This window comes from Canis lupus, chromosome 10, assembly GCF_003254725.2.
Source record: "Canis lupus dingo isolate Sandy chromosome 10, ASM325472v2, whole genome shotgun sequence".
NCBI classification, from domain to species: Eukaryota; Metazoa; Chordata; class Mammalia; order Carnivora; family Canidae; genus Canis; species Canis lupus.
Window position 1 is genome coordinate 2,043,606 of NC_064252.1, and position 27,870 is coordinate 2,071,475.

The window sequence follows — 27,870 nt, forward strand, 5'->3', positions numbered from 1 at the left end:
CCACATAGCCTAGAAATGCTGAGAAAATTAAGTTAGATCTATCATGAATGCATGAAATATAGGTAGGTAGTAGGCTGTTTTATCATTTGCTACCATAAATATACACAAGTCTATTATAAAAAGTTAAAATTTATCAAAATGTATGCACAGACTTATAGACCATATATGGTGCCATTCACAGTAGAGAGAAATGTAAACAAAAGGGTGCAGAATTATATAACAACAGCATAAAACTGTAGAACATACTGTACTACTGTAGTGCTTTTGTAGCCACCTCCTGTTGCTATTGGGATGAGCTCAAGTGTTGCAGGGATCTGCTTAAAACTCCACGACAATCATCTCTGCATGAGCAGTTTGTCTCCATAAATTGCTTTTCACAGTAAAAAGTGATCTCTTGTGGCTTTTGCTATTAGTAGTTAAGTTGGGGAGTCAGAAGTTATGTGCAGATTTTTGACTTGGGCAGGTGGGGAGGAGGGGGAGGTCAGCGTCCCTAACCCCCTGCAATGTTCAAGGGTCAACTGTGTCTGTGTGTATCTCAAATACATACAAGTATGTATACACTGTATTTATATAAAGCAAGAATGTGAAACAAAAATTGGCTCTACAGGGAAGCTGCCTGAATTCAGTTCCCTGTTTTTACCACTTACCAGTGGTCAACCTGACCAAGTCCCTTATCTGCATCAAACCTAAGTTTTTTGAGCCACAAAATTGAGATATTAATCCCTCCCTCACTAGGTTTTTGTGATCATTAACTGAGCTAAAGTACATAAAGTGTCCTATACACAGTGTCTGCACAGAACCAGATACACAGTAAGTGCTGAACAAAAGGCAGCTGCTCGAAGAACGAAAGCTAATCCCTAGTGGTAATAATTTGTTCACCCGTCTGTCCTGGCAGTTCCTCTGTGACGAGGGTGCTGGTATTTCCGGGGACTACATTGATCGTGTGGATGAGCCTTTATCCTGCTCTTATGTGTTGACCGTCCGGACTCCTCGGCTCTGCCCCCACCCTCTCCTAAGGCCCCCACCCAGCGCTGCTCCTCAGGCCATCCTCTGTCACCCTGCCCTGCAGCCTGAGGAGTACATGGCCTACATTCAGAGGCAAGCTGGTGAGTAATTAGAAGAACAAGGAGAGGGGGCCCCTGGATGGCTCAGTGGTTGAGTGTTTGCCTTTGGCTCGGGTCATGATCCCTGGGGTCCTGGGATTGAGTCCTGCATCAGGCTCTCCGCAGGGAGGCTGCTTCTCCCTCTGCCTATGTCTCTGCCTCTCTCTCTCTCTCTGTTTCTCATGAATAAAGATATAAAATCTTAAAAAAGAGAAAGGAGAGGAAGAAAAGACACCAGGAGAGACAAGCGGAAGATAAGGTAGGCATGTGGCCTTGTCCTGCCCACACACTGTTTTTCAGTAGACTCAAAGCAGTATGGAGATAAAGCCCTAGAGGAGCTGCAAGACCTGGAGCCGCAAACATGGGGTGAGGCCCAACCCAGAGCGGTGCCCTCAAAGAGAGGAGGTAGGATCTTCCTGCATCTGTTCCGTGAAACTTCTCCACTTCTTCCCTTCCCCAGTCCTACTGACCTGCACTGACCGTTGGGGGTGGGGAGGAAGTCCTACGGGCCTTAATTCCTTAGTAATAGTGAAGGGGAATGTACCCCATTCTACTTGCTCCCTTCTGTTTCTCCCACCTTTCAGAGTCCTCCCTGTTCTCTGTATCCCAGGTGCACATCCAACCAAGGATGACAGTAAGGAGTCCGATTTCTGGAAGATGCTTCCTGAGCCACAGGAGCAGACCCCTGGGGCAACGGAGATGCCGGCTGAGGTGAGAGCTGGCTTCCCAGCTATTTCTCTGATGAGGCTGACCCTGGGCGAGCTGAGGTCATCATGAGTTGACCTACACCTATCTAGGGAGGCAAGGATCTACCCAGAACCACTGCCTTAAGAATGTGGTAGGTGTGAACGAGCCTGTGGACTTGACTCCGCCCTTTTCTCATCAGGAGCAGGAACCAAACCTTGAGGCCGCAGATCCAGCTCCGGCCCCTCCCCATGGTGAGCAGAACCCTCCACCTCTCCTTTACCGCTTGAATGTATTTTGGGGCTGGTGGGGGTGGGGTGGGGTGGAACTAAACACTGGTGGGGGAGGTTGGGCGGCCAGGCCAGCAGTGAATTCATCTTTATTGAATTGGAGGCAATACTATTTACAGACAGCAATGCTATTCTAGGGAGATAACGGAACTCGGTGGTTCTGCTACTTGCTGACTTTGTAATCCTGGGTGATTGCACTTAACCTCAATTTCCTCACCCCCAGCAGTGGGTAATCCCCCTACCTTACAGGGTAGTTGTGAGGTTCAGTGAGAACGAGTCTGTAGTTCACAGCAGAATGCCCCGAACAGAGTAGACCAGAGTAGACAAGAAATGGTTTCTATTTGGCAGAAAGGAGAGAACAGTATCCAGGGAAGAGAAGGCTGTGGCCCCAGAATCTCTTCCGTAGTCCTCAGAACTGGAGTAATTGCCAGCAGGGCCCAGCAGCGCGGGTGCGAGCAGCGTGTTAGCATCCCCTGTCTCATCTGTGGGTCCACCTTAGGACAGCACCCTCCAGGGGCCTGCGTCGGCCCCTATCTCAGTGACCAGACAGGTGGCTCCCGGACGCAGGGACCATGTCCTTCCCTGGTCTCCTCATCTCCTCTCCTTAGGAAATCAAAATAGAATTTAGGACAGAACTGCTTCATCCCTGCTCTTTCATCTCAGATTTTCAGAACAACGTACAGGTCAAAGTCATCCGGAGTCCTGCAGACTTGATTCGATTGATAGAGGAGCTGAAAGGTGGAACCAAAAAGGTACAGGCCCCTGCTCAACAGAGGGGGAGAACCCGCCTCCCTGCTAGGAGCGCTTAGAGAACGGCCCCTGGAGTGAGCTCAGGAGAGCTGACTCCCTTTCTTTCCTCCTCCAGAGTCCCCCCACTGCCACACTCCAGCCACTGTCTATCTGTGGCCCACACGTCTCTACTGAAACCCCAACTGTCCGTCTCTTTCTCCCGATCCCCGTCCACCTAGGGCAAGCCCAACGGAGGCCAAGAGCAGCCTGTAGGTGAGGCAGCAGAAGTCCCTCAAAGGGAAGCAGAGGAAAAGGACAAGAGTGACATGGATCATCAGAACGAGGTGGAAGAGGAGGAAGAGGAGGAGGAGGATGAAGATGAAGATGAGGATGAGCAGCAGTTACTGGGAGAGTTTGAGAAGGAACTGGAAGGGATACTGCTTCCGTCAGACCGAGACCGGCTCCGCTCGGAGGTGAAGGCCGGCATGGAGCGGGAGCTGGAGACCATCATCCAGGAAGTGAGCACAGCCCTTACCCTGCTCGCTTTGGCAGCCGGCTGCTCCTATGGACTAGGGCAGGCTGGGGGGGCAAAGGAATGAAGGGCGGCCTGCGGCTGGCACAGGGCAGGGAACAGTGTGCTCAGCTGCCACTTGTTTCCTTAATGGAAGGAGGGGACGGTAGGGAAGGGGAGACCAGAGGGAGGGCCAAGACTTAGCCGTTGCTCTCCTGTTAGAGCACGGACCACTGAGCTGCACTCCCCCGCCCCCTGACTCCACTCTCCTGCCTTGGGCATTCCAGACAGAGAAGGAGCTGGACCCAGACGGGTTGAAGAAGGAATCTGAGCGTGATCGGGCAATGCTGGCCCTGACCTCCACTCTCAACAAGCTCATCAAAAGGCTGGAGGAGAAACAGAGTCCAGAGCTGGTGAAGAAGCACAGGAAAAGGAGGGTTGCCCCCAAAAAGCCTCCCCCCAGCCCCCCACCAGCAGGTAAGAGCTGTTGGACAGGGTCCCTCAGCTGGTGTACCCTGGTGGGCATCCCGTTTTGCTCTTCCGAGGGTGTTCACTCCCCTCCATCCTCCTGGAACGCAGCTCTCCTGCCTTCTTCCCACTGCCTCCATCCCTTTGCCTGGTTACCTCCTACTCAGTCATCCCTTCAGGAAGCGGCTTTTAGAGCATGTCTGTCCGGTTTTCTGGCTGGCTCCCGTGTACCCAGCGCCTAGCACTTCCACGGCGCATGGTGGGTGGTCGGTAGAAACTAATGGAACGACTGGGAGCCAGCCCTGTGTGCAGAAGACCACACACCTGTGAAGGACGCAGCGTATCAACAGTGAGCCCCGTGCACTGGGAAAGGCCCCCACTGGTAGGGTGTGAACGGGCAAGCCTGGCTGGTCAGAAGCCAGTTGCCTGGCAGGACAGACGTGAAGTTATTGCTTCCTCCTGCACCCCTGAGCTCCATGCCACGGGGTCATATGAGATTAGACATTCCAAATGGAATGTTCTGTTTTCACATCTTCCATCCCACCATCTCTATAAACATTAGAATGTCTTTCGAGTACCAGCATGTGGAACAAAACCACAGTTTTCCAACCTGCTTTCCTAAAACAAAACTCCTCCGTTGGCCCAGGTGACCTGATTTTTGCTTCAGAAAACACAGTGGTTTTTCCTGTAGGGGACAGGCAGGATGATTGGTCCAGGAGGGGAAAGGGAGGCTACGGTTAGTGGAGGGAGCTTTATAGGCTGAAGGGGGACGGAGGAAGGGGGCACTTACTCTGAGCCCCGGTTCATCCATGCGTGTGATGGAAAACTGCCAGGACCAGTTGATGGCTTAAGGAGAAGTTACCACCGCAGCCCCTAACCTGGAATCACGGCTCTGCTTTGTGTCTCCCTGTATGTCTCCCCCTCTAAGAGGAGGATCCTGAACACAGAGTCCGGGTCCGGGTCACCAAGCTCCGTCACGGAGGCCCCAATCAGGATCTGACTGTCCTCGAGATGAAACGGGAAAACCCACAGCTGAAACAAATCGAGGGGCTGGTGAAAGAGCTGCTGGAGAGGGAGGGGCTCACGGCGGAAGGTGGGCCCTGGGGCGGGCTGGCTTAAGAGTTGTTGGCAGGGCCTGCTGCCCAAGGTGGAGGGGCTGGGTCCAAGTGGACTGGAAACCTCGCTGGGGACCTGGGAGGCAGAGGGCCCTGCACGGACGCTCCCACCTTTTCTCTTCCTCTCACTGCCCACGTGGCTCCTTTCCAGGGAAAATTGAAATCAAAATCGTGCGACCAGGGGCTGAAGGGGCAGAGGAGGACTCACACTGGCTGACTGATGAGGACACGAGAAACCTCAAGGAGATTTTCTTCAATATCTTGGTGAGGGGCAGCCTACGCCCAGCCCTGGATCTCCAAGCCTTGACCCCGGTTTAGCCCGCCATGGAGATGAGAGCATGGCTCAGGCCCTGCTGGCCAGTCCCAGCCTCACCACCTCCTGGGCTGCTGGAATTTCTGGCGGCTGGGCGGGTGTTCCCCTGCGAAGAAGCGCTGGGCCGGGTCCCTGCCCTCCACACGTGCGGGCCCCGGATCCTCCAGGGCCCAGCGCTGCCCTTGGCTCTCCACCAGCAACCCCGCTCACCGCACCCCCGCCCGCCCTCCCCGCAGGTGCAGGGAGCAGAGGAGGCGCAGAAGGAGCGGCAGCGCCAGAAGGACCTGGAGAGCAATTACCGCCGCGTGTGGGGCTCTCGGGGCGCAGAGGGCACAGGGGACCTGGACGAGTTTGACTTCTGAGACCACTTCTGCTGTTAGCCGGCCAAGGAGTCCAGAGCCTGCCTAGCCTGGCCCTGCCTCCTCCCGCCCTGCACCCCGGGGCCCCTAGGGCAAAACAGCAGAGTAGGGCTGAGCGGTGGACCTGGCTTCCTCCCGCCTCCTGCCGCCTCCTTCTCTGGGAAGGGGTGGGGGGAGTAGAGGGGCCCCGTGGGGTGAGCGTGCTGCTGCTGCCGTCACCCCTGCTGCCCAGAGCCACCCAAGACCTCGCAGGCCTGTGGGATTTGCTCTCCCAGGCTTCTCCCCACAACCCCTTCCTTTTGTCCCTGGCTCCCCATACCAGTCCCCTAACTTGTTGGTTCCTCTCCCCTCCCTCCCTAGAGAGTTGGTGAGATCTTTTGAGCAAAGGAGGGTAGGGGGAGCAAGAAGAGTGGGGCGGCTCAGCAGGCCCCCCACGCCCTGCCTGAGCTGCTCCTCGGGGTCACCCCCTTCCCTTGGATCAGCTGGGGATTCCCTGCTCCTTCCCATGCCCACATTGTTCCCTACAATACGTGCTTCCAAGTTGAGGTGCCTTTGCCTCTGTTTCTGAGGAAATGGGAGAAAGTTGCCCACCACCTCTGACACGATCCCACTGAAAAGGGTGGGGTACGGAACCACCCACCATGTTCTTGAACAATCAGGTTTCTCAGTAAAGAACTGGACTATCGATCCATCAATCTGTGTTTTCTTCTTGGGGTAGGTGGGCTGGGGGCTGTAGCAGGCATGAGGCTTAGTGTTCTCAGGGTGGAGTGCACACTCTCCTATCCCATCCTGTGCTCCACAAACCCCCACCCAGGTGCCACCAGTGGTACTAGGGCTCATGGGAAGAGACCAGGACAGAGAAACAAAGCCCACTGGCCTGCCAAGGGCGGAAACACTTGTAGTACTGCCGTCCCTCTTTTCCTCATCTATTTCCATTCCTTCCCTTCTCCCCCTTCACATCCCGGAAGCCGAATGCACCCCATGCAGTTACCCCACCGCAGGGATCCTCCTGCTGAACTCCTGCAGCGTGCTGCAGCTGCCGTTTGCCACCCACACCCCGTGCCCACCTGGCCACACCGCTTCATTTCTGCCAGAAAAGACTCTCCTCCTCGCCACGCTCAGAGAGGGCGCTGCTGCCCTCGGAGGCCAGCCTCCCACCGTGCTGGGTAGTAGGTGGCTCTGGGTAGGTCTCTCCGTGTCCTCCTCCTTGTGGAGCGCAGACACGGGGCCCCTCACCTCCCCCTTTCTCCTCTTGCTTCCCATCTCTGAGCTGTACAGTCTTCTCCTGCAGCCACTGCTCACAAGGTAGGTTAGAGGCCACTGAACTGGGTCTCCCAAAGTGCCAAGTGAGATTCAAGTGTTCTGGAAGGAAGTCGTCCGAGACGGACCCTCTTCTTTCTGAATGTAGACAGGTGCTTATTTTTCATGTTATGCTTAGATTGTTTTATGTAGAAATGTAAACGGGTAGACTTGTGATATCCTGCTTCCCCAGGTCCATTTGAGTGTCTTGCGGGGAGGAATGCTTCATCGGTGCAAGACCTGTGGCACCGCCTGGAGCCTAGCTGCAGTGGGGAATGCTGGGTTCAAATCCTCCCTCCTCTATTTACTCAGTGGGGCCGTGAACAGTTAACTCTTCAAGTGCTGTTTCCTCACCGTAAGTTGTGGATAATCACACTGGCCTCCCACGGTGGTTGGGAGTATGGAATAAAACCTGCTGTGTGTATGTATCATGCTCTTGGCACAGCACCTGGCCTCGGAGAGCGTTCGAGATGTTCTAATGAACCAGCTCCTGAGTTCTGAAGAGACTAGATGGTACTTGGAGGCCAGAGTCTTAGATGGAATCTCAAAAGCTGATCTGAAGCTACAGTGGAATCTTTCAGAATGGGAGAGCTGGGAGAGGCTGGGGTGGGAAAGTTTGCCTTGATGGGGATAGACTCTTAAGATCATCAGAAAACTGAGTTCTGGAAACCTTGCTAGATTTAATCATCCTGTACTTTCAATAGTAAATTACTTTTTGCTTTCCTTTGGCGCGTTTGGTGGGAGTTTGGTGGAACCTCCCGTGGAGGAAGTCGGTCTGCCCCAGCTGTGCTAAGTCAAACAAAAGGAGGGGAGCAGGAGGTGTGGGACGTGGCAAGGTTGGGGGGGGTGGAGGGGAATCCAGGCGAGGACACCTATGAACTTGGATGTAAAATGGCAGCAGCTCCCCTCAGCCCCACAGGGAGTCTCCTAGAGTCCTATTCTGCACAACCTGGAGGGCTTGAAACTTTGTCATCCCATCCACTACATCCTTCACATTTCCCACAAGGCCAGAGAGGCAGCCCATGACAAAAAGCATCCAGTGGATTACTTAGTGTTGGGATTTGCTGCGGAGATTGCTGACCCCTTGACTACCTTTCATTGGCTGGAAATGAAATAATCTCGTGCTCTCCAGGGTCCCTGCTTCCTCCACAGACTCTCCAACACTCGAGCTTCTGAGGAAGAGTGTGACCACCAAGATGTAAAGTGGAGAATGGCCGGGTCCAGGGTCTCTGAGCTGAAAGCGGGAATGGCCAGGTGTTCCACTTGAGTCTTTTTTGCTATTTCCCATTTCTTTTCTTTCTTTCTTTCTTTTTGGGGGGGTGGAAAGACGAGGAAGAGGGAGAGAGAATCTTAAGTAGGTTCCACCCAGCAGAACCCAACTCGGGCCTTGATCTCAGAACCCTGAGATCAGGAACTGAGCTGAAATCAAAAGTCAGATGCTCAACCTGCTGAGCCACCCAGGTGCCCTCCCCCTTCCTTTTGATTTGCCTTGTATCCCTGAGTTCACCTCTTCCAATGTCAGGCTGCTGTGCTGGGTGGTCACCAGCCTAGGATCCTGGAAGGCCTCCATGTGAAAGGAACCTGGACCCACTGCTGCAACCACACCTTGTTAGCTTGATGGTGCACCTGCAGCTCTATGTCGTTGTGGGGCTGAGAGACTCCGAGCCTCTACCAGAGGCTCTACCAGAAGACTCAAGGCTATTGACTGAATGACAACACGTTGGTGGCCGTGCCCAGCCTGCATTGGCTGCTGGCCAACACCACTCCACCCAGCCCCTCTATCAGGGCAAATGCTTTCCGCTGCTGCACATGAAAAACAGCAGGATTGGCTTCGTGCTGAAGCAGGAAGCACTGCAGCTGTCGGGGGCAGCACTGGCCTCAGTGGCCTAGGTGACAGGGAGGTGGGCAGATGTTTACATCAGCTGGGCATGGAGTTTGCGGACACTGAGGACTTTCGTGGCTGCGAGATTTCCCACCTCTTCTCTCCAGCCCCCTACTATAATGAGCTCTAACTTCTGGTACCAGGTTCCTAGGGCAGTCCCTCCATGGCCAGGGCTGGAGTCCTTACCGGGTCCCCTGAACAGATGTTGTTCAGATTACAAATAAACAGATGCCACCAGAGTAACCTGCCCAAGGCCACCTAGCCATGACGTGGAGGGCCCAGTTTCAAAATCAGATCTGACTCCAAAGTTCTGCTCTAAACCAAAGCTGCCCCTGCTTCTCACCTCTCTAAACAGCTCCCCACTACCCCATCCTCTCCTCTGAGTTCCACACCCCAGCTCCTTCCTAGAAAAGGGGTCATCTTGGGGATCCTGACTTCAGCTCCCTGGATACCCCCTGTTGCTCTGACCTGCCTGTTTCCTTTCACTGCAGGACGAAGTATCTGACCTACCACCTGGTTGCCCTGGCACCAGCCCAGCAGAGACACCCTCTGCTGGCCCTCTCCCCGCCGCATGTCCCCACCACGACCAAGTCCATTCCCTGACCCGCCTCTTCAAGAACAAACCAGCAGCTCACCCCCTAGACAAAATCACTTCCTCTTTAATTGCTGTTGAAGAAGATTCACACCATCTGCCTCAGAGGAGATGGGGGCATTTCCCTCTGCCCCGGTCCTTCTCCCCTCCCTAATTACCTGGTCCTTTGCAAAATATTTTAGTCGAAGAAAAAAAAAAAAAAAAAGACCGGAAACCACTGACACAGACGGTCCAAGGGCTGGATTGATTAAAGGAAGCAGGGCTGGGCCAGGTAAATCCACCCCACCACCCCCTTTTTCCGGGGAAGGGGAAGGAGGCCTGGAAACCCTCCCAGCCAGCTCCCATCCTCTTAGCCCTGGCTGGGAGGGATCACGGGGTTGAGGGACGGGTCTGGAGCTGCTCCAGGGGGAGGGTGGGGCTGGACAGGAAGAAGAGTGGGGGAGGGGTCCCACTGTAGGGGTGCCCCCTACCCCAGATCACCACGGGCGCTGCACAGTCACAGGTACGCAGTCACGGTCACAGACACTCACAACCCGAGAGCACCCCCACCCCACCCCACCCTCTGCCCACCCCCGGCTTCCCCTACCCTGAAACGCCCTCCCCAGCCCCTGCCCGCCCCCGCCCCCTCGTTGGGGAACAAAGCAATAAATTACAAGGTCTCTCCCCAGTCCCCTTAGCCCGCTCGGCTCCGTCTCTCCTCCCTCCCGAGCTGGTGGTGAGGAGGGGCCCAGGCTCTTGGCTCCCCCGGCCCTTCAGCTTCCATCCATGGGTGGGTGTGGGGGGACGTCCTGGTTTCCACTCCTCATGGTCCCTTTCACGGAAAGGGTTGGGGACCCCCCTACCCCCTTGGGCAGCAGGGGTCCTGCCCCTCGCTGCCCTTCCCCCTTCACTGGGCAGTGAGATCAGCTTGGAAGGGGTGGGGGCCCCGGTCTCGGCCCCGAGTCCCAGGGCTGGCTCCCGCACGCGCCAGCCCCCCTCGGCGGCCCCAGGAGCCAGCCTGGGTGTGCGCTCCCGCTGGGACTGCCGGTCCCCCCAGCCCACCCCAGGGGGCGCACCCCGCGGGGGGCCCAGAGCGGTCCGGGTGGGGCCGGTGGCCGGGCTGTGGGTCGCCGAGCCTCGCTGGGCGGGGGGCGACTCGTGTCCTCTGGGAGCGCGGGGGCCGCGCCTGGGGGGACAGGTGCGCCCGGGGCGGGTGCGGACGGGAGCGGCGCGTGTGTCCGGCGGTGCGCCCGGCCTGCTCGTGCCGGCCGCGGGAGGGGCGCTCCGCCCGGGGCTACACCAGCGCCACGGCGGCGTCGGCGCGGCCCATGCTGGCGGCGCTGCTCCGGCGGCGGGGGCTGGGCGTGGCGGCGGCGGCGGGGGCGGGGGCGGGGGCCGCGCCGGGGGTGGTGGCCGCGCTGCCGCCCTCGCCGGGACAGCCGTGCTGCAGGAGGATGTCGGCGCACAGCTGGCTGCCGGCCTGGCGCGCGTAGAAGAGCGCGGTGCGGCCCTGCGCGTCGCGGGCGGCCACGTCGGCGCCGTACTGCGGGGACGGGGACGGGGACGGGGACGGGGAGGCGCGTCACCAAGCGGCCCGCCGGGCCGACCCCCGCCCGGGGCCCCGGGGACGCGAGGGCTCCCGCCGGCCCCGCCCCCAACCCGGGCCACGCCCCCGACCCGGGCCACGCCACGCCCGGCCACGCCCCCTCCACGTACCCACAGCAGCAGCTGCGTGATGACCACGTGGGCGAGCTCGGCCGCCAGGTGCAGGGGGGAGCGAAGCTGCGGGTCCTCCACGCCGGAGTCGAGCGGCCCGTGCCGCGCGTGGGCCAGGAGCAGGAGGACGGCGGCCACGTCCTGGGCCTGCACGGCGGCCCACAGCCGGCGGCCCAGCGGCTCCTCGGGGGCGCCCAGCGGCGCCAGGAACAGCAGCTGCTCGTACTTGGCGCGGATCCACGACTCCCGCTCCTCCCTGCGACACGGCGGCTGCAGCGAGGCCTCTGGGACCCGCACCCAGGACCCCCGCCCCCCACTCGGGGAGGCCCCCAGCGCCCCTTGCCTCCCACGTACCGCGAAGAGTCCCGCGTGGGTTTGCTGCGGCCCCGCGTGTCGCTCTCCCACACGCGGTTGGCCACGTCGTTGCCGATGGCCGTCAGCACCAGGGTCAGCTCCCGGGGCCAGTCGTCCAGGTCCAGCGAGCGGACGCGGGACAGGTGCGTGCCCAGGTTCCGGTGGATGCCCGAGCACTCGATGCAGATGAGCGCGCCCAGGTTCAGGCTGGCCCACGTGGGGTCTGCGGAGGGAGCGCGGAGGTCGACCCCGGGCGGGGTACCCCGCACCCCCGCAACCCGCAGCCGCCAGCCCCCGAGTCCCCCACGCCCTGCCCCTCCGCTGCCCGCCTGCGCTCACTCGGGGCCCCGCAGTCCACGCAGATGGAGTTCCCCTTGGCGTTCCGGATCGCCTGGATGGCCACCGCCTCGCTTTGGCTGTCGGTGCGCAGCTGCGGAGAGGGTCGGGTTGGGGCTCGCACGGAGCTTCTGCAGGCGCTTCAGACACTCGCCTCTGCTCGCCCCCGTCCGCCCCCCCCCCCCCCGCCCCATTACCTTGACTTTGCTGCTCTCACAGCATTGCAGACTGGCTAGGATCTGACTTTCGATGGCCTGGACCCAGGCATCCCGCTCCTCAAAACTGGCTGCCTCGAAGTGCCACGTCTGACCAGTGCTGGACACGATCAGGAATTCGAAGTTTTCCTCTGGGTGGGGGGATGGGATGGGGTCATGAGGGACGAGCTCAAACAGCGGTGGCGGCCTTCCCCAGACCCTTCCCCCCTGATGTCCATCCCAAGCCCCTGGGAGTGGGGCAGAGGGGTTGGGGAAGCAGAAGGTGGGGGAGAGCAGGAAGCCCGAGCACATGCAGGGGAAGGCAGGGGCACCCCCACCCCTCTGCACCCCAGCTGAGCGCCCCTCCCAGCTCCCCGCTTGTTACCTGCTTTATAAATATTTCTTAAACTACCAAAGGATTTTAGTTTCCACATTTTGCGCTTGGCTGGTTTCCCGAAGCGAAGGAGATAGAGATAGAATGGAGAGCAGAACAGAGAAAGAGACCAAGAAAGGAGAAAAAGAGAGGCAGATGGAGAGATGGAGAGAAGTAGTGACAGAGTGCCAGAGACAAAGCAGGACAGACAGATGGGGAGAGAAAGCAGAACTAAAGTCAGTGGCCCCGGAGCAGAGTAGAGCGGAAGCCAAGAGCCATGAGAGTGCAGATCTGGAACCTGGGTCTGAGCACCCAGCAGAGAGCAGGGCGTGGGGACCAGCTATCATGACCAGTGAGGAGCCAGGTCTCTGGGGAGGGAAGGGACGGTCAGGAACCCTAGTGAACACAGGGAAAGGGGACAGAAGCTGGGTCTCGGGCCTGGGACAAGGGGGTCATGGGGTTCCAGAGGAGTCTCGGGGGCCTGGGGAGGTCACTGGGGGCAGGACTGGGGATCACTGTGGTCAAGGGCGGTTGGGGGAGCTTGGTGATCATGAGAAGCTCTTGGGAAGAGGGGCTGGGTGGTCAGAGTCTGGGAGCTGAGGAGTCCATGGGGGACACTAAAGTCAGGTGTGAGTCACCAGGGGTCACGGTGGGGGGATGCTGGGTGCAGGCCTTGGATGACAAGTGGGGCTGGGGGCAGGAACAGAAACTAGAGGCTCACTAAGAGAGGAAGCAGGACTGCTGGGAGTCCTTGGGAACGGGAGTGGCAGGACTGGGAAGTACTAGGGGGAAAGGCATTGTCTGGGAACGGGAGGAAGGACGGGAGCTGCGGGGTCTTCGTCCACTTCTCACTAAGTTATGTGCAAAGTGAAAATGATAGTCAAGCACTCAGCTCAGGCACTTTGCCTCCTCCTGCAGGAGCTGGGCCAGGGATCTGGAGTTGGGGGTAAGGGTCCAGGGTGGGAGTGGAACTGCCCGCCGGGGCCTCACCTTCAGCCTGCCCAGCCGAGCCTTCAGTCTTGGACGGTGTCGTCAATTTTTTCCTCCTCTGCTTCTTCACCATGGGAGAAGGAGGGGGTTCCCGACTCAGGGGGCTCAGGTCTCCAGATGGGGTACAGTCTTAGGGAGGGGGACACAGCTGCCTCAGTTGCCCCTGCCACAGATTTCCTGATTTCTCCAGAGCCCTGTCTCCTCCCCTGAACTAGCTTTGGTCCCCGTCCTCTCCAGGAGGTCCCCCTTGATCATCCCTGGGGAGGTAGGCAGATGAGTGGTCTAGAGTCAGACCTGCACTCACATCCTGGCTCTGCCACTTACTGGCCTTGAGACCTTGAGCAAGTCACTTAATCTTCTGAGCCTCAGTTTCTTCATCCCTAGAATGGGGATAATAATCTTGACCTGACAAGGTTGCTGTAAGGACTGCCATTACAATTTACTATATATACCTCCAAACGCTCTAAATACTGACGGCTGACTAATACTGACCGTTTAAGCTTCAAAGCCACATCTGAGGTAGAACCTATTATCTCCATTTTACAGAGGAAGAAACCGAGGCACAGAGAGGTCAAGTGCCTTGCCCGGTGGCAAGCTAAGATTTAAGTTCAGGCAATTTAGCTGTAGAACCCACTCGTGTTAACCACTAGATAATCATAGCATGACTGAGCTTGGTGCCTGGCACCCAGCAGAGGCTCAGTGTGTCCACTCGTGCACTGATTCCAGTCTCCAAGCTCCCGCCCCAAGTTCATTGCCCACCCACATCCTGTTCACATCTGAAAGACAGTGGGGTGGAGGGTGGGACCTCACTGACCAGTGCTGAGGGCTCGGGCCAAATTCCGGTCTGGTTTCAGCAGGTGCTTGGACGTCTGGTCTGGTGGTGGCTGCAGGGAACTGGGGCTGGGGCTTGGGCTTGGGGTGGGAGTGGTGGCTTCTGTTGGGAGGGGAACAAGATAAAGCTTCAGTGAGCCCTTCTGTCTTTGGGACCCACTCCTTACGTAGTCCATCTTTATCACCCACCTTCCTGCTTATCCAGCCCACTCCCACTGCCCTACTACCCCTCCTCATCCCCAGTTCTGGCCCCTCAGTCATGAGCCCCACTCACCAGGACCTTCACCCATCTGCACGGTGCTCATGTCCTTGACCAACCCATTGATGCTGGCTGAGGGGCCAAACGCAGAGATGGCTCTTGGGGGCCTCTTGCCAGGGACTTTGACTGTTGTTCGTAGCAAGTCCATCTCCTTGCCATGGGTGCTGTGGATGTAATCCTGGAGGGGTACAGGGGTTGAGAACGTGGGAAGGCTGAGGTCCTTGGTGGTACTGGAAGCAGCCAATAGTATGGGCTAGAGAGGACCTGGAGAGGGGATCCTAGGGGCTGACTGTGTTGGAATGAGCTTCTAGGGCAGCTCGGGTGGCTAGCAGTTTAGCACCGCCTTCAGCTCAGGGCCTGATGCTGGAGACCCGGGATCAAGTCCCACGTTGGACTCCCTGGATGGAGCCTGCTTCTCCCTCTGCCTGTGTCTCTGCACCTCTCTCTCTCTCATAAATAAATAAATAAGTAAGTAAGTAAGTAAATAAATAAATAAATAAATAAATAAATAAATAAAATCTTAAAAAAAAAAATAAAGAATGAACTTCTAGGGGAAGGGTTTGGCCCAAAACTGTCTCCTCCAGGAGGATTCCCTGAATGGCAGACCAGGGGGAGGTCCTTCCTCCATGCTCTCCCATGAGACTGCAAGTTCCTGGGGACGTATCTTTACTCTCCCCTCTCCAGCATGGGTGTGTAGTGGGTGCCTAACACGTTTGCTGAACTTAGAAGAGGGGGTCTGGGGCTTCCCGGAAACCACATTAATATCCGTCAGAGGCACCGACTGGTAGAGGTGGAAGGGTGTCCAGGGCCAGCCGGGGCGGCCCAGCCAACCCGACACTCACATTAATGCTCGGGTGGTAGAGTAGGAAGCCGTTACTGGACAGGGTCACATACTTCTTCTTCCATTCTTTGTTCAAGGAGTTGCCACTTCGCTTCAGGAGGAAGCTCTGGGGTGTGGAAAGAGACACGGGAGAAAAGCCAGTCAAGGACCAGCTACCCCCACCCTGCCCCCAGCCCCTGGACCACCCACCTGTTTGATGGGGATGGCTCGCCCACTCCCCGTTGTCTCTCCCCGACTGTCCAAACTCCGCTTCTCCGAATCACTGCCCCGACGATTCTGGAATGGTTATTGGCACCAGTCAGAGAATGAGCAGAGGGATACGCTGATGGAAGGACAGGGAGGGCAACGAAAGTGGGCCCCACCGCGGGCTCGAGGGACCGGGAAGATGGGCAGGTAACAGAGAACCGGAGGATGGGGGAGCCATCCTGTCCAGTACCGCGAAAAGGCTGGTCCTACGCTTGGCTGCCCGGTGCAGGGACCCTGGGGTGCTCAATCCAGCCACCGCAGCCGCCTCGGCTCGGAGCTCCCGGTGACCGACGTTGGGTGAGGATGGGAGGGAAGAAGAGTAATCGCTGGTGTGGCCCCCATTGCTAGCCTGGGGATGGATGAAGGAGTCAGCAGGACAGTTGAGATACCCCCACCCAGCAAGCTATCGTCTGTATTGTCATTAATAATAAAACTCTTGTGGGCGCCTGGGTGGCTCAGCGGTTGAGCATCTGCCTTCGGCTCAGGGCGTGATCCCGGGGTCCTGGGATCGAGTCCCGCATTGGGCTCCCTGCATGGAGCCTGCTTCTCCCTCTGCCTCTCTCTCTGTGTCTCTCATGAATAAATAAAATCTTTTAAAAATATTAATAGTAAGACTCCTCACTGCCATAGTGCTTTATATTTCGCAAGTATTATCCCATACAGTTTTCTTAAAACCTTGGGAGGTTTAAGTGACTTGCTCAAAGACATTCCAAACAGCATTTTGCACCTGGTTGATCTCTAGTCCAGAGCACCCTCTAAAAATGGTGTCACTGCCATTTCCATTCGCCCCCTACCCCCAACCTCCTTGGTACCCTGAACCTGTTCTTGGGTCACCAACCCCTCTGCTGCATCTTACCAGCCCCTCTGTGGACCCTGAAACCCCAACTCACCTGCCCAGCTACAGGAGTGGAAGCAGCCGAGTGGCTTGGGGAGCTGGGCAGGGACTTACAGGCAGCCAAAAGCTGTTGCTGTTTTCGTAAGGTCACCACCTTCTGGGCCACTGAAGGAAGGGGGAGAGGAAGGACACATGAACCGGGCAGATACCCGAGACCACCCTTTGTTGCCCAACTTTGAGAAATCCCCAGGAGATAACATGGGCCCCAACTCCCCTGTCACTGTGGCTTTCGTGCCACCTGTAGTCTTGGGAGCTCTTCCTGCCCCGGAAACACACCACGTGGTTATTAAGCAAACCTTCTCTGACCTCCCTGGCCCCTCCTCCCTCCCTTGCAGGCTAAGTTCCTGTCACTCAGAGAGGCCTGGATGCCCTAAGAGCACCCCAGGCCCCTAGCTCCTCTGCTTCCCACGTGTGCCGGGCCCCATACTCACCCTCCTGGAAGACGCGGTCCACGTTGAGCCCATAGGTTGCACATGTCTCGTAGTAGCTGCAGCGCTTCATGTCTGCACACAGAGCCCTGGCACGAGCATCGCCCACCACTCGAGGGGAGGAAGCACTAATCCTGTCTGAGGGGACAGGAGAGGAGCGGGATTGGATGAGGGCGCCCCTTCCCCACTCTTGCTACTTTCTTTTCCCTTCGGCTCCAGTCCCAGGCTGGGCACACCAAGGACAGGCCGTGAGAGAAGCTGCCCTTCTCGGAATGCTGGGCCCAGCTCACTAGCCCAGGAGCGGGATGCGTAGGTTGGGTGAGCTCTGGGTGAGGCCTCCAAGAATATTCGAGAGGTGAGGACTTCTTGACGAGGTCTGAAATGCCTGAGACTCACAAGTGACAATCACCCTGCCCTGCAGACAATCACCCTGCCCTGCAAATACACTGAACGCTGAACTGAGTGGGAGTTCACCTCGCAAAAGGCTGAAGGGGGAACAGGTGGACCGTTCACTCTGCAGCAAGGAGCCAGGAGGCAAGTGGCGGCTGGAGGGAGGCTCCTGCAGGACAGGCATCCAGACAGAAGGTCGTGCCAGCTCAGTACTGGTGCGTCCTGGCAAAGCTCTTCCTGGCCCTGGTGGCATCTGAGAGCCTCTGAGTCACTTTGAGAACTCAAAAGTCTCTGCCCTCTGTATTTTCTCTATCACTTCGTTTGTGTTTTCTCTTCTGTAGATCCGTTCCTTTGAAAGGTGTCAGCCTGACCCAGCTGTAGCCTAGGGAGGATGGAAGGCTTTCTCTCCACACTAGAGCCTGAGATTTTCTGTGTTTGCCATGGTGGTGACAGGAAGTGGCAGTGAGAACACAAGGTAGGTGACATCTCGGAGGATTGGAGACTGCTATGACAGATGTCCCTTCCTTTCTAGAGGGTTCTCTTTTCTCTGCTCAGACCCTGGGAAGTTTTTTGTTTTGTGTGTGTGTGTGTGTGTGGTTTTTTTTTTTTCTTAATAACTCCCTTATTTGGAGACGAGGCTCCTTCCAGAGGGTGACTGCAATCCAAGTGGCCGTGTCCACATTTACCAAGCTCTCGCCTATGTTGGCCAATGTCTCAGCAGCCATGTCAAGAACTCCCCTGAAGGCAGTGCTTCCCCAGGCCCACCTTACCTTGTGTCCCCACCAATGCCAGTGCCAGGCCTCCACGTCCTTCCCCCCGAAGGGAGGTGAGCTGCCCATGGAGATGGCTCACAGCCTGGAAACTGTTTTCATCCTCCAGGCTGAAGACCAAGATGACAGCATCTGCCCAGCCTGAGAACTTGCGGGGGGTGAGGGAAGCAAAAGGGAGGGTCAGACAAGTCCACTCCTCTGGACACTATGCCCACTGAGGTCGGAAACTAGAGCTTCCTCCCATGGCTAGTGCTGACCCCAACCAGCCCATCTACCCCAACACCTCACCCCTCACCTTGGCATCAGGTGCCCCAGCTTCTTCTCGGATCAAGACTAGATGAGTCTGTCCATCCACCAGCATCTCTTTCTTGTGCTGCTCACCTGTTGGGAAGGGGTGGAAGTGGTAGTAGGTCAGAGGTCACAGATCTCCAAGTTTCCCCACTGCTCCCTGTACTTCAGCGATCGGGATCGATGGATTGTGGCTTCATCCTTTCCTCTGGTCTCCATAGCGGCCTACTCATTGATCCCAGCTTCCTAAACTCTGGCTCCTGAGGACTCACTTTCTGTCTTCTCCAGCACTTGGTAGGAACCGGTCAAGAATCGGTGGATGAGCGATGACTTCCCACTCCTGGCGTCGCCCAGCACACCCTGAAAACAAGGTTGTGGAGCAGAGATTGTGAGACTCAAGAGGAGGCCAAATACTTGGGTCTGAACACTCAAGAGAACTCAGAGAGACTGGCAGTGCTTAATCATTCAAGCAGGGGCCTGCAGGGACTGGATGATGGTTGGTCAGGAGAGAGCATTCCAAAAAAAAAAAAAATGTAAAAAAAAAAAGAGAGCATTCTGGAAGATCAGGGGAGTGTGGCAATGATCCCAAGCTCAAAGTGGACCACAGGCTGAAGATTCCCAGCAGCCCAGTACCGTGTGGAGGGAAGGGGGAAGTCATGCCACAGCCCTAGGCACTGGTTAGAAAGTGTTAGCAATAGAACATGAGGGGCTAAGAGGGAGATGCCAGGAAGGAGGAGAAGCCTGGACCAGGCCCACGGACAAACAAGACAAAAGAGGCTAAAGAAGAAAAAGTTGCAGGATATACCGAGCCCCAGGACGGTGCTATGAAGGTAGGATCTCAGGAGTACTGGAAAACTCTCCCTCACTCCCAGCGAGAGAGGGAAGGGAAGAGGGGGAGGGGAGAGCTGAGCGGCTGGGAGGTGAGCGTCCCCACACACCAGCGGATGGGTGACCTACCAGGCGCAGTTCAGGAATGGAGCGGCTCAGAGTCCACTCCTGGCTATTGACCACCGCCTCTGTAATAGGAAAGGAGCCATAAGAGAGAGCGCTCCAGGCCCGGGAGCACCCCACCCCTCAGCCACCCTGCTCCTTTGGCGGCTCCCCTTTCCCCCCAGGACTCCGCCTGGGCTGGAGGACTGCGGGGAAAGGCCAGGTTCCAGAGTGGTCCCCAGGCCTCCCATCCCAGCCGCTCTCCCCGCAGCTGTTGCTGCCGCTCAGTGGTTGCTTAGCAACGGAGCCAGCTAGACAAAAATACTTCGGTTGGCATCTCCCTAAAAGCACATCCCCAAACGTAAGTGCGCCCCAGACCGGGGACCGGGGACCGGGGTCTGACGGCGGCGGGTCGCTCCCTCTGGGAGGACCGGAGAGGGTCTCCTGGGAAGGATCCCACCCGCCAGACTCGGATTCCAGGGCAGACCCCGGGAGGAGGGGCTGGGACGGGAGGGCGCGGGCCTTCCTCAGTCTCCATTTCACAAGAGAGAAACTGAGGCGAGGGCTATCCCCTCCCCTCCTCAAGGTCACCAGCGGTGGCCCTGCCGCCTCCCGCGGCCCCAGCAAGGGAGCTGGGACCTTCCCCGGCCGCGTCTCCCGTCCCTTCCCCCACTGCCCCCACGAGACCCCAAGCGCGGGCGAGGGCCCGGCTGGCCGCGAAGCCGCGGGCCTGGGCGGGGGCGGGATGCTCCTTCCGCCGGGCGGCCCCCGCGCCCGACACCGGCCGGACGTTCCCGGGGCGCCGCAGCTGCGGCGGGAACTCTGGGATCCGGAGCCATCTGCTCCCACCCGCTCCGGAGCCAAACCCCGGGGCCGCCCCCGCTCCCGAACCGCCTCCCCTCCCGGGAGTGCGAGCCGCACCAAGAGTCCCTGCAGGCTCTTTCTGCCAGAAAGAAAAAAAAAAAAAAAGACACCCCCACCCCCCGCCCCGGGGAAAAAAACCAGTACCTTCTGGTACCCCCTCCCAAGTCTCCGGGGGTAAGAATTGCCTTTGCAGCAGTTCGTCCCCCTGAGTCACTCGTGGGCCGCCCCCCGGGGTTTCAGCGCCGCGTGGGGCCGGGGGCAGGGGGGGTGAGGCTCCCAGCCGCCCCCTCTCACTTCACAGCCAAGTATTCATCACGTTCCAGCCCCCACGCTCCCGGCCTGCCCAAGCCACCTTCACTGCACGGAAAGAAACGAGAGTCCCTCCCTGCTGCCTCACCAGCCCGCCTGGGCCCAGGGAAGACCCATCCCTGGCGAGGAGCTGCCTGCAAGGTCACTCTCACGCCACCTGCCCCAAGTGCTCAGGAGAAACTGAGGCTCCCTCATCGCCTCCACCTTCAGTATTCCTTCAGGCAAGGCAAAGCTCTGTTCCCAGGCCCCCGGAGTCCAACCGAGGCTGGGAGTGGGGTCTGGGGCTCCTCCACGAGACATTTCCTACAGTCACTCTGACCAAGGGCATTATCTTCCCAGAAAGCTCTGAGGCTTTCTGGGTCCCTCTGAAATCGAGTCACCTCTCCTGTCGCCAATGTAGCTACCCACCCCCGCTCGGGACCTCTTAGTCTTTGCCCCAGGCCTTGGCGGAGGAGTGAATTCGGTTCATCCACCCCCACCGGCGGCGAGAGGCTTCCCTAGTTCAGTCCTGCACACCTCTCCTCCACCCCAAGCTGAGCATTCCACTGCCCTCCCCTCCCTGTTCTCAGGCCCTGGTCCTACTCACTAGGGGAGGCGCGGAGCTCTGCGCCCAGCAGCTCCCTGGACCCGCTGCCAGAAGACAGGCCCGGGGGTCCGGGAGGGGGCCCCGAGCCAGGAGGCCCCCCTGTGCTCTTGGTGAAGATGCCGCTGATAAACTTGAGCATCTTGCGATCTCGAGTGGATGCTCGGCCCCCCTCCCGGCCCCGTTTCAGCCCTGGAGCTGGAGGCTCCAGAGTGATTGGAGGTGCAGGCCCAGTGGGCTGCGCGGAGGCGGCGGTGGCAGTGGCGGCTGGAGCCGGGGTTGCCGGGAGGGTTAGCGGAGGAGGAGAGCCAGCAGGCGGTCCCGGGTGCAAGTCACTGTTGTCCAAGGTCTTACTCTTGCCTTTCCGAGGGGACAGCTTCCCTCGGGCTCCCGACCCAGCGCCGACCCCACCAGAGGTCGTGGCTGCGACTCCTCCTCCCGCGGCGGCGGCGGCGGCGGCGGCGGCGGGAGCTGCAGTCCCCGCGCTGCTCTTTGACCCCTTGACCCTGGGCTTGCCTTCGCTTTCGGGCCATGACAGGCGGCTCCCCGCGCCCTTGGCCCCGCCGGCTTTGGCGCCACTCGTGGTCACGGTCTTGCAAGGCTTGGGAGCCGGCGGGGGCGGCGCCACCTTGAGCCTCCGACTGCCGGTGCCGGGGTGCGGGGAGGACGAGCCGGGGACGCCGCCGCCCGCCCGGCCTTCGGGCTCCGGGCCCCCCCAGCTCGGGCTGCTGAGCAAGGGGCGCCGCGGCGTGGGGGCGCCCCCGGGCTTGGGCTCCGGGCTCAGCGCCCCGGACAGCGGGGGCCCCGGCGGGGCGGCCCAGAGGGACAGGCGGCGGCCGGGGGCGGGGGACACGGGGCGGGCCGGGCTGGCCGGGGCCGGGGCCGGGGCCGGGGCGGGGGGCTCTGCGCCCCCGGCGCCCGCGCTGCTCGTGCTGATCCACAGCGCATCCTGCCGGTGGAAGAGACGCTCGTGCCGCTTCTTGCCCGGCTCCTCCGCGCCCCGGGGGCTGCCCGGGTCCCCGGTGTCGGCACCTCGGGCCCCGGGGGCGCCGGCGGCGGCCGCGGACGGAGACGGCGGCGGCGGCGGCACCGACTCGAGCTTGACCAGGGTCAGCGAGATGAGGTAGGTCGTTGTCCGGCGCTGAAGCGCGCCCGCGCCCCGGCTCATGGGGCCCCGCGACCCCCGAGCTGGGGAGGGGAGGGGACTCCCCCGGACTGCCTCAGGGGGGCCCGGCCATGGGGCCGCCCTGCCCGCTGCCCCCAGCCCCCGGCCCCCGCTGAGCCCCCGGCCCGGCTCCGCTGTCGCCGCCGCCGCCGCCGCCTCCGCCTGCGCCCCCCTCCCATCACACGGGGCGCCCCCTCCCCATGCTCCCCGCCCTGCGCCCCCACCCCGCGGAGCCCCGGGACCTTGGTGCTGCTCCGGAGGCGCGCCGGACCCTGCGCCCCGGCCTGGGTGGGGGCGCCGAGCTGGGCGGAGGAGGGCGGGGAGGACGGTCGTGGGGGCAAACGGGGGAGAGGGAGGGAAGCGGGCAGGGAAGAGGGACCCGAGGAGGCTGGGGGAGAGGACGAGCCGGTGCGGGGGAGGCAGGGGCGGGGAAGGGGCTCGGGGGCCGCGGGCCGGGGGTCCTCGGGAGGCGGGGAGCTCCTGGGCTGCTCGTGCGGGGGATTCGCAGGGGCGCGGGGAGGATGCTGGGGATGGAGATGCGGGCGCCGGCGGGGGAGGAAGGAGGGAAGCCTCGGGGGTGGGAACCCGCGGGTCTGGGGTCTGGGAAGGAAGGGGCGTGAGATCCGGGCGACGGGTCCGGGGGGCTCGCCGGGGCTCGGCTCGGTCCGGATGCGCGCTGTGTCCGGGCGCTCCCCTCACATTGAGGAGGAGGCGGCCCCCCGCCCCCCCCAGGCTCCCCCCCACCTTCTCTCCACCGGCTCGGCTGTCGGAGAAGGCGGTGCAAAATCCAGGACTGGATTTCCCTCCCAAATCCCGGGCTGGATTTCCGAGAACCCGGACTCCCCTACTCCGACAGTCCAGCCCCCTCCCCTAGCACCCCGCGGTTAGGGAGCGCGACTGCCGGGTGTGGCCTGTAGGGACGGGGTATAAAGCAGTAGGCGGGTGGGCAGTTCGCAGGAGGAACGGGGCGAATTCAGGGGGTCATGCGGGTTCTGGGGAAGTTGAAATGGGGAAACGGGGAGTCCTGAAATCCCTTCCCCAGGACCCCTTGTCTTCCCCAGGTAATTGGGCGCATTCTTTTTCCCATCACCCGGCCGCCCTGCCCACCCCACCCCACCCCACCCCAGCCCACGCCCACACGCAGTATATTGCGGGGGCCACGACTTGAGCCCAACTGTCCCAAAGTGAACTTGCAAAAGTGTTCCCTGGGGATGGGGACAAGCACGGAACTTAGCAGAGTAGGAACGAGGGGGGTGCCTTAGGAGGGGAGAGGGCTCCTGCAGCCCAGGCCAAGAAGTGAGTGAAAGGCTCCAGCTTGAGGTGGAAGGAGAAGGAGTGTGTCTACAGGCTGACACCCCCCATACCAAAATGCATCCAGTCTCCATAGCAACCGTAGCTCCAAGAGTGCCTCAGAATCAGCGGGGATAAGCGGAGAGGAGAATCGCTGAGTGGGGTGGGTGGGGGGGACCTCCCGGGGGATTAAGGGTGGACGGAGACACATCCTCAAATCTGGTGACCCACGTGGGGGGTATTTAGTACCCCTGAATATGAGGAGCCCTTCAGTTGAGGCAGGTGCCAGCCTCTTTCGGGTTCCCATTCAGTCTCCTGAGGTTTTCAGGGTGGAGCCTTTTTAGAAGGTTAAAGAGGAGATAGAATGGAGAACGTCTGTCTGCTCCCAGTCCACCACCCTTCTAGGGACCCTGGAGTTCAAGACTCACTGTCCTCTACCCTGAGGAGAAGCTTGAAGGGGTTGGGCCAATCGAGAACAGAGGCTGAGACCCAGCAGCGATGGGCCAGAGTGGTGGGAGGCCTTCATGCAGGCTTGGAGACCCCTCCCCGGACCCAGGGAGTCTCAGCATTCCCCTAATTTGGCGTCCCACCCTCCTGACGCAGCTGAGACTATAATAAGTGCTGTCGTGGGCGGCTCTCGGAGGCAGAGGCAGGAGCTGGGAGCGTGCTTGGCCTGGTAGGGGGTGAGGTGGGGGGGGGGTGCCAGGATGCTGGATGCCCTTTGTTTTCCTGAGACCCCTATACCCTGAAACTCTGCTAGGGTCCTGTCCTGAGGTCAGCACTCCCCTCTCCACCCCACCCCAGGACGACACCTTTCCAGGGACAGGAGACCCTTCAGGAGCCTTCTCTGAATTTTCGGAAAACAGAGGGTGTAGGTTGATTTGCTGCTTCTGCCTTAATTTTCCTTCCTTCCTTTGGTGGCCTCAGTTTTCCTTTATGTTCAGTGGGAACGGAATCCTGACTCTTAGAGAAGAGTGCAACAAATCACTTATGAACAGTGGAGTCTTCGGAGATTTCAGCCTCCAGCCCTCCTCAGTCCCTCCTTCTCCAGAGCTAAGCAGAGCGATTCCACCTGCACTAAACCTTCTTCCTCCTCCTTTTTTTTCCCACAGGGGTGGGGCTTGGAGTTCCTCCCTAAGAGGCCCCATGGGCCACTCCCCCTAGGTCTGCTTTTCCACCCACCGAGGCTGTAGGAAAGGTGTCAGCCATTGTTCTTGGCAAAGGGTGGAGACCGGAGGCAAGAGGGCCACTAGCCTCAGAAAGGCAATGCTAAGGGGATCAGACTGTCCCCTTAGGAACCAGAGCCAAATTTTCCTTCCCCGGTTATGGTGTGGTGGCCTCCACCATCAACAAGGTCCGGCAGGAGTATCCCCCAATAGGAAGAATGGTCTCTTGAACCCCCACCCGGCCCCAGGGAGACAGCTAAGACTGGAGCGGCTGGGAGACCAGGATATGATGAAAGATGCACTTCTCCCAGACACCTTTCACGAACCACGTAGCTGGCTTTTGTCAGTTCTTTGCCACCCCAGAGGTCAATGAGAGGACAGTAGGCCGGAGACGGCTTTCAGCTCCACCAGCTCCTTAGTGGTGGGGCCCTGTGGATAGAGAGAAGCTGTTCCTGCCAGGGCCCCACCACAGGACTGAAGGCTGGGTGGGCAGGAGGATGTGGCGGATGGTGTTGCCATGGCAGCACTTCCTCCCTGTGTTGTCATCACTTGCTCTAATGGCACTAAGGAGGTAGAGCGGAAGGTGTGTTGGGGTGGGGGGGGGGGGGGCGGGAGGACAGAAATGGGAGCGTGGGGAAGAGAGGGGACCAAAAGAGTCCTGGGGACTTCTTTACACTTTGGCTATGCAAAGCATGCAGTCTGAGCAGTGGTGTGTGCCTGGGAGCCTGAGATTCTCTGCATGGTGTGTTCCAATGTGTGTTTCTCTCTACAGCTGGAGAACAAGAGGTCACTGATCCTTTGCGGGTCCTGGGAATGAAGACATTATCCAGTCCCAGAACCTCCTGCCCCACACTGCTTCCTGCCCTGGACTCCCCAGGCAGGGTCCGAGTCTACCATAGGTCTGTCACGGCTTCTCTTCCCCATGCTCACCCACTTCTCCATTGCCAAGGTCAGCTCAGCAGGGAATTGTATTTTGCTCCCCTGGGAGCAGGACCAGAGTTGGGGAAAAGGGAAGAACACCACCTCCTGTATTTTTTCCATCCTGTCCAAATGTATTCTTCCCCCGAGTCCCAGCTCCATCTAGAGAACTAGGAAGTGGCTGATTGGGAAGTGATGTATGACACAGCAAGCCCTTCTATGCTACACACCATCCCCCGCCCCCCCTCGCCCCTGGGGTCCCTGATACACCGAAGTTGGGAGCTAACCCTTCTCTTACCGTGCAGTCTGTCCAGTGAGGCCTGGATGCTGTTCCGAAGTTCAGGGTCACCCACCCTCTCTGCCAGCTTCCTGAGGCGGCAAAGAGACTGCTTGGCCACCTCGTGTCGTCTGACTTCTGCTCTCACAGCAGCTCCAGCCAACTGCCTCTGGGCATGCATGTTGCCCCGACCTGTCTTGCCGGGCTAACAGCAACCTCTGGCCCTGAAGCCCATGGCCCCGTAGTCCCTCAACACCAGAAGGCCCCTTCTTCTGTGCCCCAGAACTCCCTGCTCCTGCCCGCCCTTCCGTCTGTCGGCCTCACTTCCTGACTGGTGAGTTTCAAACCCACAGCCTGGGACAGCACTACCTCCTGCACCTCCCACCCCCTCTAGCGTTGGCCCATCAGCTCTGCCAGCCAGCCCCTGCTAGAAGTCCTCAGCCAGGTGCATGGAGAGGCCTTAACAAGCATCCTAGGGCCTCCTGTGGGAGGTGGCTAATTAAGATGGGTGTTGGTGCTGGGGAAATGTGTCATGCCAGGCCCCAGATGCAATCCCCAACTCTTGCTGACCTACAGATTTATGTTCAGTGTCAAACTCTGACAGGAATGTATACACGTTTGGTCTCTCACCCTTCTAGCCCCGCATTCCAGCTCGCAAGTGTTCTCACCACCCACTCTACACATCCAAAGAGCTCGTTCGCGTACCTACATCTTGCTCCATAACCCTCCCACAGGCCGCCAGCCCCCTGTAACCACCTCCTGCTTAAAAAGGCCAAGTAGTTATACAGAGAACAGGTTATGGAGGAAGACAGTAACTATAACCAGACACCACCACCAGGCTTTCTCAATTACTTTCATAATAATTGTCTATAACACTTAATAGTTTATGACACTCTTTCAAATATACACGGTCTTTATGACAGGCCCGAGGGGTGCAGGAAAGGGAGCCAAAGCTCAGAGGCCAGGAAGAGGTGAAACAAATCTATGCGTCTAGGTCTTTTTTTTTTTTATTAGATTTTATTTTTAAGTAATCTCTATATTCAGCGTGGAGCCTTAAGTCACCACCCCGAGATCAAGCGTTGCATGCTCCACTGAGCCAGTCACGCGCCCCTGTGAGTCTAGGTCTTCTGATTCCAACTGATACCCTTTTCACTCTACCACCCAGTGGAGATGCCTGCCAGCCAGTTCGCCTTATCCCTAATACCCTTGTCTTGCCCTTGATGTAGGACCCGGGAGAGAAGAGGGTGTATGAGGAATTGACGAACAGAATGAAGATGCAGGGGGTACATAGCTGCGGAGTGGGTGATCTGACCTAATCACTCTGTTTCAGGACTCAAACCTTTCTGGCGCTGCCAAATGTCCCTTCTGCATATGTTATTAATTACGAAGAATATTATTTTATGAAGGATAAGAGAATTATAACTATGCGACCATGTGTATAGTTCCCGGTCCCCAAGGGAATTGGGGGCTGGGATCACCCGTTGGAACTTGTAAAATAGCCTGACTAAAATAGGGAACACTGAGTGTTTACTATGTGCCGGTACGGTCCTAAGCACTCTGCATATATCAACTCATTCAATTCTCACAAGAGCCGGAGAGGCGGCTGTACTGTTCTTTAGCTCTATTTACAGATGAGGAAACAGGCACCGGAGCTTAGGTAGCAGGCCAAGGGTCACAAGGCCAGAAAGTGGCGAAGCTGTAACCCAGGCGGGCTGGCTGGCGAAGACTTGCAGGGCTTTGCCGTCATGGAATCGCAGTACACACAAGCTGAAGTCCTCCTCTGGGGTCGAAGGGAGGTTCCCACTGAAACGGTTTCTCTTGGGGGAAGGAGGAATTAGGCCTTTCCCCATCTCCATGGAAAGCATTTATCCAATAATAAGCATATTGCTCAGCCCTTGTGCCCTTCCACAGAGTGAAAATGCAGAGACGACTCCTTCCCCTCGTATTTATTCATATTCCAGACCCCTTCCTTTGACCTTTTTTTTTTTTTTTTTTTTTTGCAAGCCCCGGACCAGGTGCCTGCTCTGAAGATACGGAGCACACTCCTGCCTGCACTTGTGGCTTTGTCACATTCAGGAAAGCCCTGGCTCGAGGCAGCTGTTTTTCACACCGAATTTCACTAGCACACTCACA

At 58.6% G+C, this 27,870-nt stretch overlaps 2 protein-coding genes and 1 long non-coding RNA gene across 13 annotated transcripts in view; 2 read left to right on the top strand and 1 right to left on the bottom strand.

Moving 5' to 3' along the window:
• Nucleotides 1-6,267, top strand: part of OS9 (OS9 endoplasmic reticulum lectin) — a 30,750-nt gene extending 24,483 nt beyond the window's left edge. The window contains exons 6-15 of one of the 7 annotated variants that reach the window (XM_025476817.3): nt 896-1,106; nt 1,404-1,508; nt 1,714-1,814; nt 1,990-2,041; nt 2,741-2,829; nt 3,046-3,324; nt 3,605-3,794; nt 4,714-4,878; nt 5,052-5,164; nt 5,450-6,267. In XM_025476817.3, coding sequence (XP_025332602.1) covers nt 896-1,106; nt 1,404-1,508; nt 1,714-1,814; nt 1,990-2,041; nt 2,741-2,829; nt 3,046-3,324; nt 3,605-3,794; nt 4,714-4,878; nt 5,052-5,164; nt 5,450-5,575 — 1,431 coding nt within the window. In that variant the 3' untranslated portion in view covers nt 5,576-6,267. The remainder of the gene's footprint in view (nt 1-895; nt 1,107-1,403; nt 1,509-1,713; nt 1,815-1,989; nt 2,042-2,740; nt 2,830-3,045; nt 3,325-3,604; nt 3,795-4,713; nt 4,879-5,051; nt 5,165-5,449) is intronic. The other 6 variants (XM_025476820.3, XM_025476818.3, XM_025476821.3 and 3 more) reach the window with 6 other exon arrangements.
• A 3,125-nt stretch (nt 6,268-9,392) lies between these two features.
• AGAP2 (ArfGAP with GTPase domain, ankyrin repeat and PH domain 2) lies at nt 9,393-25,918 on the bottom strand. Of its 4 annotated transcripts, none has more exons than XM_049115095.1 (19): nt 25,759-25,918; nt 19,193-19,251; nt 18,508-18,595; nt 18,243-18,328; nt 17,948-18,095; nt 16,791-16,925; nt 16,355-16,464; nt 15,655-15,813; nt 15,408-15,494; nt 15,220-15,324; nt 14,393-14,555; nt 14,102-14,221; nt 13,288-13,416; nt 12,310-12,369; nt 11,928-12,076; nt 11,734-11,824; nt 11,395-11,617; nt 11,041-11,296; nt 9,393-10,867 (listed from the first exon to the last, which is right to left on the bottom strand). In XM_049115095.1, the coding sequence occupies exons 1-19, from the start codon at nt 25,916-25,918 to the stop codon at nt 10,619-10,621; spliced, it is 2,577 nt and encodes an 858-aa protein (XP_048971052.1). In that variant the 3' UTR covers nt 9,393-10,618. The 4 variants fall into 4 exon arrangements, with proteins under 4 accessions (XP_048971052.1, XP_025332596.1, XP_048971053.1 ...); XM_025476811.3 differs by lacking the exon at nt 25,759-25,918 and adding an exon at nt 20,925-22,221; XM_049115096.1 differs by lacking the exon at nt 12,310-12,369.
• On the top strand, nt 21,909-27,656 carry LOC112677964 (uncharacterized). Of its 2 annotated transcripts, none has more exons than XR_007413335.1 (4): nt 21,909-22,044; nt 25,315-25,441; nt 25,766-26,071; nt 26,376-27,656. It is a non-coding gene; the product is annotated as an uncharacterized LOC112677964 (long non-coding RNA). The 2 variants fall into 2 exon arrangements; XR_007413334.1 differs by having other exon boundaries at nt 21,913-22,044; nt 26,964-27,656.
• The last annotated feature ends 214 nt before the right edge of the window (nt 27,657-27,870 follow it).

Bases quoted from the DNA above. Each gene is read 5' to 3' on its own strand.
- AGAP2 (XM_025476811.3), bottom strand. From the start codon at position 22,089: ATGAGCCGGGGCGCGGGCGCGCTTCAGCGCCGGACAACGACCTACCTC. The intron at 18,329-18,507 runs GTGAGTCCTCAG...CCTTCCCAACAG, and splicing joins AGTGCTGGAGAAGACAGAAA to GTGAGCAGCACAAGAAAGAG. The intron at 15,325-15,407 runs GTGGGTGGTCCA...TCCACACCCCAG, and splicing joins GAGCCATCCCCATCAAACAG to AGCTTCCTCCTGAAGCGAAG.